This window comes from Cheilinus undulatus, linkage group 2 (genome assembly GCF_018320785.1).
Source record: "Cheilinus undulatus linkage group 2, ASM1832078v1, whole genome shotgun sequence".
Classification (NCBI taxonomy): Eukaryota; Metazoa; Chordata; class Actinopteri; order Labriformes; family Labridae; genus Cheilinus; species Cheilinus undulatus.
In genome coordinates, this window is record NC_054866.1 from 52,827,162 (window position 1) to 52,838,442 (window position 11,281).

The 11,281-nt window shown below is 39.7% G+C and overlaps 2 protein-coding genes across 2 annotated transcripts; both read left to right on the forward strand.

The window, feature by feature from the left end:
* Positions 1-1,150, forward strand: LOC121518373 (trace amine-associated receptor 13c-like). The gene is made up of 2 exons (XM_041800646.1): positions 1-173; positions 331-1,150. Exons 1-2 carry the CDS (start codon positions 1-3, stop codon positions 1,148-1,150), a joined length of 993 nt encoding a protein of 330 aa, XP_041656580.1.
* An 8,981-nt stretch (positions 1,151-10,131) lies between these two features.
* On the forward strand, positions 10,132-11,281 carry LOC121517210 (trace amine-associated receptor 13c-like). Its single transcript, XM_041798807.1, has 2 exons — positions 10,132-10,304; positions 10,462-11,281. The coding sequence occupies exons 1-2, from the start codon at positions 10,132-10,134 to the stop codon at positions 11,279-11,281; spliced, it is 993 nt and encodes a 330-aa protein (XP_041654741.1).

The following is an 11,281-nucleotide window of genomic DNA, read 5'->3' on the forward strand; positions in this document are numbered from 1 at the left end:
ATGGAGAATCTGGAAACTGAATTATGCTTTCCACAACTGCTCAACACCTCCTGCAGGAGGACAAAACGCCAAACTCACTCTGAGACCATGTTTGCTTATTTCCTGCTGTCCTCCATCTCACTGCTTACTATCTGTCTGAACCTGCTGGTCATCATCTCCATCTCTCACTTCAAGTACAGAAACATCATTCTGATTATGTCAACTGTTTGGTTGTTACAGGATGTTTTTATTGATCTGATATATTCTATTATAACCAGTGATGTTCTTCATGCTCTTTCTACTTTCACCTCACTGACAGCAAAGAAAATGTGTTTCCTTTTTCCTCTGCAGGAAGCTCCAAACTCCGACCTGCCTCTTCCTCCTCTCTCTGGCTGTAGCAGATTTATGTGTGGGCTTCCTCATGTTCTTCCAGCTCATGCTCATAGAGGGCTGCTGGTTATTTGGTGACTTTGTTTGTGCTCTTTATCAGTATTTATCTTTAATCATCACTAATGTTTCAACAGGGACTGTAATGTTTATTTCTTATGATCGCTATGTGGCCATTTGCCAGCCTTTACAATACTCCTCAAAACTGACACCAAAGAGAGTTCAGTTCTATATTTATCTCTATTGGATATTCTCTACCATCTTCCAAAGTCTGAAAAATATGGAAAACCTCCAGAACCCAGGCAGGCATCATGCTTGTGTTGGAGAGTGTTTATTTTCTGGTGATGACATCAGTGCCATTGCAGATCTAATTTGCACCTTTCTTCTCCCTATCTCTGTTATTGTTGTTCTGTACATGAGGGTATTTGTGGTGGTTTTATCTCAGGCTCAGGCCATGCGCTCTCATATCAGTATCACTGTGAAACTCCAGCAGTCTAGAGTCCAAACTGTTAGAAAAAGTGAAATGAAAGCAGCCAGGGCTCTTGGTGGTGTTGTAGTCGTCTTCTTGTTGTGTACCATCCCTGGTTTTTGTCTCTTACTCTCAGGTAAAGATATCCTGTTTAATGCTTCACATTCTGCTTTTGTTATATGTTTGTTTTATTTTAACTCCTGTCTGAACCCTTTGATTTATGCATTTTTCTATCCCTGGTTTAGGAAGTCAGTCAAACTCATCGTATCTCTGAAGATACTGCAGCCTGACTCCTGTGATGCCAACATACTGTAAACTGAGCCCAAAATCAGACCCTCACTCCACTGTAGTTATCACCCATCTGTCTCTCTTCATTAACACTTTTACTGTCTTGGGTCGGAGGGATAAACCAGTGACAGGGTAAACGTGGACCCAATGTAACTGTCAACATAAAAGATACAGTGGCCCCTGTGCCATCTTCATCTAAAGGTCAAAATGTTAAAATCAACTTGAATAACTGAACCTATCTGGAGTTCAAAGGGAGAAACTCACCAATATCTGCCTGAACCAAAATGATTTTTCTGCAGCATTTGGCCATCTGAAATGAAGGCATTCACACAGAAAATAAATAAAAACATACACAAAATTCAATTCAATTCAATTTTATTTATATAGCACATTTAAAACAACCACAGTTGACCAAAGTGCTTCACAGTATAAAAGCAAAACATTAAACAAGAATACATCACTATTAAATAGTGAAATAATAAAAATAGATTATACAGTTACAGTAAAAGTTACAGTAACATCTAAAATCTAAAATCTGTTGGGATAAAATAATCTCATCCTGAATTGAAAGCCAACGAGAAAAGATACGTTTTTAACAGTGATTTAAAATGTTCTAAAACTATGAACATAACTAAAGACCACACAATTATAATGCTGGTCCCAGAATAAACAGAATTAGTATCAGAATAACAAACTGTACATGTTAATGCACCACATAAAGGATAATATCATTTTGCAGACATGAAAGCAGACGTGCTGCAACAGAGAACATTCGAGTGATCTTTGTCTCCCTCTGCTGTTGATCTACAGCAGTGCATCCTTTCTGACTTCATGACATGAAGAAGAGGTTTACAGCATGGTCATTCCTGACATGTCCATGTTTTTTCTTGTCATTTTGATCAGTATTAAGCCACCAGTGGAGGGATTTGGTTTGAGGTGGGGTCATTCAGCGGCCCGTAGCACATCATGTCAAAGTCTGGATCCCTTTGTGTTGGAGCTTTCCTCATTTCCACATACATGAAGTTTTAAGGATGACTTTTACTGCTCTGTAACACAGAAAAATAGTCCCTGTTAGGTTGAATGGCACACTAGCTTACAGGCTCTGATATGAGGTGCTATTCTGTTGAAAGAGGTTACAGTAAGAATCAGTGCTGTTGCTTTTATGCAGGAAGACTCTGAAAGAATTGATACAATAGCCAGGGTGGCAACAAGTGAAAAAGTTGGTTTGGATTTCTTTTTTTTCCCCTCAATAAATAAAATCATCATTCAGAAACTTCATTTTGCCTCAGTCTTAACATCTGGTATGTTGTTTATGTTCTACTGTGTGTAAAATTGTGTATAAATTTAAAATATAATTAATATTTTTCAGTGAAAAAAATCAACATGGTAGATCCATGGTTTCTTTCCTTCTGTAATCTAAGATGATTTAAAGGAGGGCATTTTTATGGAGCTTGACAGACAAACAGATGAAGATGTTAAAGACACTTGGACTAATAGTTGTTACATTCACTCTCTGATGCAGAACAAGGTGATGCCACAGCTGTACAGGAGCGTCGGAGCCAGCAGACCAACCAGAATAAACTCCAGGAGAGTCCATTGATCAGTTGCTGGTTCAGGTTTTGCCCTGAGCTCCATTTTGACTTTTGAATGAATAGTTGTTAGCTGAGGAGCCTTTAGTCAGAATGATGCAGTAGCTGTTTCAGACAGGACTCTACAGGTTAAAACATTGTGATTTCATGTTCTGGTCAGTTTAGAGATTTTGTTTATTTTGCATTCATGTCTTCTTTCACTCTGTAAGAAAGAAAACATAAAATGCACATTGTAACAATAGAAATCTTTTTTTTTATTAAAGCTTAATTTCCAAGGACTGTTACTTTCATCTGAACTGGTTAACAGGTTAACTTGTTTGAAATTTATGTCAATTAACAGTCCAGTTCAAGATGTTTTATTGGTGTGAATAGTAACCATAGTTACCAGGGGAGAATTTAACAAAACAAGTATTCTGACCACCTACTTTACATTTTTCTGTTGAAGATTAGACAGCCAATATCGTTTGTCTGTCTCTGATCTCTCCTTCGCTGTATCCAATAACAGAATAGAATCTATAAAAAATAATCACTCTTTGTATTAAGAAACCTGTTAAGAGTCACAGACACACACACACACACAGGAGGGGTCAGTGAGGTCGGTGCTCGAGCAAACGATTGCAGTAGCAAACGATCTTATGCTGTGGTCTGAGCGGGAACAGACGTCTGAGCGACTTGCTGTTAATTCTCACAACTGTGGTTGTGTGTGTGCTGTCCCATGTTTGCAGAATAAACCAGACCAAGTGCTCCATTCATTCTGCCTCCTGTCCACTATAGCACAGCAGCAACAGACCAAGATAGGAAAGGCCACACTAGCAGTCCTGAAAAACAGCAAAGAAGAAACAACCATGGACTCATCCTTTTGTATGAAGAAGACGATGATATGGACTAGGTATCCTTCAGAGAAAGCTTGAGGTATGAGTGTCAAGAAAGGAAACCTAGTTAGCTCTGCTGTATGCTAGCAGATACCTGGAGGGATGTGGGGAATCGTATAGCATCACTGTGGTGAATGACCACACAAAGACAGGGAGCAGAAGCTCTCCTGTTGGTCAGTACTGGATCCACATATATCTTTCTAATCTTTTAGAGAGGCCCTAATATGCTGTTGAAGATGCTAGAAAATTCTGAAATGCCTGTCTTGTTGATTCATGAACGCATCATTGATTATATCACACTGAGAACGTTTGTCTTTCTTAATGCTAGAATCATGGCCTAGTGATGATGAGCTATGACGACGCAGTCGGGCCCAAATCTGGCTAAATCCATGCAGACTGACTGGCCTCCAAACTGGAGCCGGACAATTCTAATAAGGACTTTTAATACTTTCTTTAAAGTCAATCTGCCAATAGAGGTGAGTTAATTAGATTAAACCCTTTAGTTTTAGTTTTATCATTGCTCATCAACATCAAGGGTCTGGACAAACAGACCTGATAAATGTATTTTCAGCGGGTTTGGTGAATGAAAAGAGACAAAAATTGGGAAGTAACCTGACCAGTGGTGACCTCAGGTGATTTCCTTGTCACATCTACGCCTCACTTCAGCCCCAGTTTTTGACCCAAGCATGCCTTAAAGTTCTGCACAGTACTATTCATGTACTGTTCTTTCTACAGAGCAAACAAAGTTAGCTTAGCTTAGCATGATAGTAAAAGGACACAGAGAGCCTTGCTCTGCATAAAAAAACACCAAATAATCCTACAGATAATTAGCAAGTTTCCTGTTTTTAATTGATCAGAAATGTAACAGGACTAACAGTCTAAGTTTGGCTAGTGTTAGCTTAATGCTAACACGCTCACAGTGTCATAAGTTTACACCCTGATGTGATGATGATGATGAGAAAGTGTGATGTAAGATCAACGCTAGTTCTTTTAAGGATGACAGTATGAGTTGATAATGATTAAACTCAACTCAACTCAAATTTTATTTATAAAGCACGTTTAAAACAACATCCAAAAGGAAAACTCTGCGACTCCTGACAACAGCTACAAATGAAAGTAAGTAATGAAAAATGACTGTGGTCCAAATAACTGAATGAATGACAACAGCTCCTGAAATGTCAATCATTCTCTTTCTACTGCAGTAAAAAGTCCAGTTATAGCTGCCACAGAAGCTTCTTCTCAGCTGACTTTATGAGACAAAGAGGATGTCAAGGAACAACAAAAGCAGCCATTATCTGTGTCTGACAGCTCCTGAAACAGTCTGAAACAATTACAAACATCCTGTTTAGGGTGTGGAGCTGCTGAATGACACTGGGACTTCATGTTGTTTGTTCATATGGAAACATTCCAGCTGTCAAACTCCTAAATGATAAAAGTAAAATAGGGAAATCCAGTGACAGAGGTTCTCAATGGACTCAATGTGTGTTTTTTATAATCATTCACCTTCATGTAAGCGTGAAACACAACAAATTAATCATCTTGAATCTTTGGAAACTGATTGAACCTTAAATCTGCACTTGATCTATGTGCAGGATCAAATACACAGCATCACCAGATAAAACCTGAAGTTTCTTTTGTTTACAGTGAAAGTTGTTGGTCTCTTTGGTAAAGTTGCATCACACTGTTTTGGAATATATTTCATTGTTTTGCCTCCTCAGTGTCAGCATCATGTGTTGCTGTGAAGATTGTTGCTGTTTTTCTTCACACCTCTGATTGGCTCCATCCCTCTGAGATTGGATTTTTGCAACCATCAGATCAGGGAGGGGTGAATCCATGACGACAGCAAAGGATGTTAGCGTTTACAAGAATCCGGTCTGGTGGGTTTTGGTCTGTCTTGTCAAATGTGTGACAGAGAAAAGCAAAAGACAACTTTAATATACTGATATCTTCTACTTTTCTCTTGGTCTAATCAGAGTGATATGGGTCTGAATTCTCCTCATAAAATGAGGATTGATTTCTGATTGGAAATAAAGAATCAACAACAACACCCAAACAGTTATAATTTAATGGAACAGACAAGAAAAATAAAATCTGAATCCAAAATAATATAATAATATAATCAAATAAATCAATAATACATTTATTCATAACACACTATGAATTCCAAGCATTGAAGCTTTAAATTGATTTTCAAAGTTTAGTTCAGTGTAAAGCAACAGGGCCCCACAGTTCCTGCCCCTCTTCAGCTGTCCTGCCCAGCTTAGGCAACAAAAGCCCCAAAAACATGATCTTTATGCAGGAGTGCATGTACAAAATGACTCGGTCTGATCTGGCCGCAGACCACTACAGTGAGACGCTGCATCTGTCAGAATAGAAATAAGCACTGAAACTCGTGAAAACATTCAACATATTGAACAGACTGTTGGAAATAATCAGTGACCCAGTATAAGAATGATAGCAGAAATGGTCTCCACTGACAAAGAGACAGTCCAGAAAATTTGACCAAGACAAAAGTGTGTGCCAAAGTTGTCCTTAAACTTCTGACTCCTGATCAAAAGAAAACACAAAGAAATTTGTGGAGACATTTGGAACAAATTCAAGCATGCTAATTATCAGTACTGATAACTGAATAATAATATTGCAAGTATTTTATATAATTTTATTATACCAGTAATTTAATTTTAACCGATAAGATCCACGATATTAAAGGTGTTTTTATGCATTCTGGAACAGTAGGTGGCGTGCGTGCATGGCCCATCATTTAGCCTAGATAAGGAGAAGCCACTGCTGAGCAGAGAAGGCAGTGTAGACTAAACATACACTACATTGCCAAAAGTATTTGCTCACCTGCATTGACTGGCATATGAACTAAAGTGACATCCAATTCTTAATTCGTAGGGTTTTATATGACGTTGGTCCACCCTTTGCAGCTATAACAGCTTCAACTCTTCTGGGAAGGCTTTCCACAAGGTTTAGGAGTGTGTTTATGGGAATTTTTCCCCATTCTTCCACAAGTGCATTTGTGAGGTCACATACTGATGTTGGACGAAGGCCTGGCTCTCAGTCTTTGCCCTAATTCATCCCAAAGGTGTTCTATCAGGTTGAGGTCAGGACCCTGTGCAGGCCAGTCAAGTTCATCCACACCAAACTCTCTCATCCATGTCTTTATGGACCTTGCTTTGTGCACTGGTGCATAGTCATGTTGGAACAGGAATGGGCCATCCCCAAACTGTTCCCAAAAGGTTGGGAGCATGGATTTGTCCAAAATCTCTTGGTATGCTGAAGCATTCAGAGTTCCTTTCACTGGAACTAAGGGGCCAAGCCCAGCTCCTGAAAAACAAGCCCACACCATAATCCCCGCTCCACCAAATTTTACACTTGGCACAATGCAGTCAGACAAGTACCGTTCTCCTGGCAACCACCAAACCCAGACTTGTCTATCAGATTGCCAGATGGAGACGAGTGATTCGTCAATCCAGAGAACGCGTCTCCACTGCTCTAGAGTCCAGTGGCGCCGTGCTTTACACCACTGCATCAGACGCTTTGCATTGCACTCGGTGATGTATGGCTTGGATGCAGCTGCTCGGCAATGGAAACCCATTCCATGAAGCTCTCTACACACTGGTCTTGAGCTAATCTGAAGGCCACATGAAGTTTGGAGGTCTGTAGCAATTGACTCTGCAGAAAGTTGGCGACCTCTGCGCACTATGCGCCTCAGCATCCACTGACCCCGCTCTGTCATGTTACAGGGCCTACCACTTGGTGGCTGAGTTGCTTTCATTCCCAATCACTCTTACTTTGTTATAATACCACTGACAGTTGACTGTGGAATATTTAGGAGCCAGGAGATTTCATGACTGGACTTGTTGCACAGGTGGCATCCTATCACAGTACCACGCTGGAATTCACTGAGCTCCTGAGAGCGAGCCATTCTTTCACAAATGTTTGTAGAAACAGTCTGCATGCCTAGGTGCTTGATTTTATACACCTGTGGCCATGGGAGTGATTGGAACACCTGATTTCAATTATTTGGATGGGTGAGTGATTACTTTTGGCAATATGGTGTACCTTAACCAGTCTTTAGTTGTTTTTTCTTTACTAGTGTGAGATTTTTTTTAGTATTTCAGAGGAGCATAACATGATTATGTTTGTGAAACATGCTACACAAAGATCCCGAATCACAAAAGGAAACCCATTTCTTAGGAATGATTACATTTGATGAAACTTGGATCTTCCAGTATGATCCTGAGTCAAGACAGCGGTCAATGCATTGAAAAACACCATTACCAGTGCACAGATGGCCTAGCGGCCTACAGCGCTACCCATGTACGCGGGCGGCCCGGTTTCGAATCTGGCCTGTGGCTCTGCCGCATGGTTCTCCCTGCTCTCTCTCCCATTTCTGGCTTTATCCACTGTCCTCCTCCTATCAAATAAAAGCACAAAAAAATCTTTGAAAAAAAGAAAAACACCATTACCACCAAGGATGAAGAATGCAGCACAAAGCAAGTGTAAATTCAAGGCCATGTTGATGGTTTTCTTTGACATTAAAGGTGCAGTGTGTAATATTTAGCCTAGTAGCATTTAGCTCAACAAACTTGGTAAAATAAAGCAAAACATTTATAACATGGTCTAACTTATCTAAATAAGTGTTTAGTCATCTAAATTCAAAAATAGCTATTTTGAAAAAACAACTCAGAATAAATCTTTAATTCATACATTGGAGGGGTTCCCTCCACGGAGGCCGCCATCTCGGATTTTTACATGTTTCCATGGTAACATAGAGGAAAAAAGGATAAATAAAGTTTTTGTATTGTATTGTATTCACATTACAGATACACATTAAATTCAACCTGCAATCTAGAACCCACTTCTAGATGTTGATATTCAGTTTTACACACTGCACCTTTAAGGGTATCCTGTTGGAGGAGTGGGTTCCAGAAGGGTTTATGGTGAATCGGCACTATTACAACCAGGTTGTAGAAAAACTGACAGAAAAAGTGAATGAATGAAAGAATAATTGAAAGAAATTTCTTTCGGTTCACTTGCAACAAATAAAGCAATTTACAAGATCAAAGTGAAATTTCTAAATTTCCAAGCTAACTGAAAGGGCGTAGGCAGAAGCTTATTTAAACCTACACCTCTTATTTTACAATAACATAACCATCACAGAAATAAGTGCATAGCAAGAACAATGCCGATGCAATAGTAGCTCGACACGAGGACTGCCACATTTTTAGCCCATGTCTAGGACTGGTCTGTGCGTAGTGGCTCTGGATGCACTGACTCCAGCCTCAGTCCACTTCTTGTGAAGCTCCCCCAATTCTTGAATGGATTTTTCTTGACAATCCTCTCGAGGCTGCAGTTATCCCTTATGCTGGTGCACCTTTTCCTACCACACTTGTTCCTTCCACTCAACTTGTTATGAATATGCTTGGATACAGCACTGTGTCAAGAAGCAGTTTCTTTAGCAGTGACCTTTTGTGGCTTACCTCCTTGTGGAGGGTGTCAATGACTGTCTTCTGGACATCTGTCAAGTCTGCAGTCTTCCCCATGATTGTGTAGCCTACTGACCCAGACTGAGAGAGCATTTAAAGGCTCAGGAAACCTTTGCAGGTGTTTGGAGTTCATTAGCTGATTAGAGTGTGACACCATGACTTTCAAATATTGAACTTTTTCACAATATTCTTATTTTCTGAGACACTGAATTTTGGGTTTTCCTTATCTGTAAGCCATAATCATCAACATTTCAAGAAATAAAAGCTTGAAATATTTCACTCTGTGTGTAATGACTCTTTATAATACATGGGCTTACCTTGTGAAATGAGTGACAAAAAATATTGAACTTTTTATGATATTCTAATCTGAGACACTGAATTCGGGGTTTTCATCAGCTGTAAGCCATGATCATCGAAATTAAAGGAAATAAACTTTATCCATCTGCGTGTAATGAATCTATGAAATATGTATTTCATTTTTGGATGGAATTACTGAAATAAATCAAATTTTTGATTATATTGTGGCAATGCATGATGGCAATTGGCTCTGAGTCAAGACCAATGAGTGTAATAAGACTTTATGCAGTGAGCATAGATAACTAAAGACACATACAGACAGCCTAGTCTGCAGCAATGACCCCCTCACTCATGGTGTCACACTTGGTAAAACATTTTACACTAAACACATGAACTAATAACCAAACCATGCAGAATTATCAACTTTGCAATGAAACATGAACATTATGGAGCAGTAGAAGAACAGATTCTTTAGCACAAAGCAATCCCAGAAGTCCCTGCTCCAGGTGACTGCTTCCTGGATGGCCATAATAATCTAGTTTATTGAGATGCTCTGTACCTTCAAATTCCCTCAAGAGCTTTTGGAAAACTTTTACCACACTGACTTTCGTCAAAGAGAAAGGAGACTCTACAGAGAGAAAGTCTGAGGCTGCCTCCCCAGGAGGGAAGATCAGGGAGGATGAAGATAAGGCAGGGTTATGACTGAGAGCACAGGTAGTCAGTTCTCAGATGAGCAGACTCCTCTGTCCTAAGTGATGGAGAATCTGGAAACTGAATTATGCTTTCCACAACTGCTCAACACCTCCTGCAGGAAGGCAAAACACCAAACTCACTCTGAGACCATGTTTGCTTATTTCCTGCTGTCCTCCATCACACTGCTTACTATCTGTCTGAACCTGCTGGTCATCATCTCCATCTCTCACTTCAAGTACAGAAACATCATTCTGATTATGTCAACTGTTTGGTTGTTACAGGACGTTTTTATTGATCTGATATATTCTATGATAACCAGTGATGTTCTTCATGATCTTTCTACTTTCACCTCACTGACAGCAAAGAAAATGTGTTTCCTTTTTCCTCTGCAGGAAACTCCAAACTCCGACCTGCCTCTTCCTCCTCTCTCTGGCTGTAGCAGATTTATGTGTGGGCTTCCTCATGTTCTTCCAGCTCATGCTCATAGAGGGCTGCTGGTTATCTGGTGACTTTGTTTGTGCTCTTTATCAGTATTTATCTTTAATCATCACTAATGTTTCAACAGGGACTGTAATGTTCATTTCTTATGATCGCTATGTGGCCATTTGCCAGCCTTTACAATACTCCTCAAAACTGACACCAAAGAGAGTTCAGTTCTACATTTATGTCTATTGGATATTCTCGATCATCTGCCAAAGTCTGAAAAATATGGAAAACCTCCAGAACCCAGGCAGGCATCATGCTTGTGTTGGAGAGTGTGTATTTTCTGGTGATGACATCAGTGCCATTGCAGATCTAATTTGCACCTTTCTTCTCCCTATCTCTGTTATTGTTGTTCTGTACATGAGGGTATTTGTGGTGGTTTTATCTCAGGCTCAGGCCATGCACTCTCATATCAGTATCACTGTGAAACTCCAGCAGTCTAGAGTCCAAACTGTTAGAAAAAGTGAAATGAAAGCAGCCAGGGCTCTTGGTGGTGTTGTGGTTGTGTTCTTGTTGTGTACCATCCCTGGTTTTTGTCTCTTACTCTCAGGTAAAGATAACCTGTTTAATGCTTCACATTCTGCTGTTGTTGTATGTTTGTTTTATTTTAACTCCTGTCTGAACCCTTTGATTTATGCATTTTTCTATCCTTGGTTTAGGAAGTCAGTCAAACTCATCATATCTCTGAAGATACTGCAGCCTAACTCCTGTGATGCCAACATACTGTAA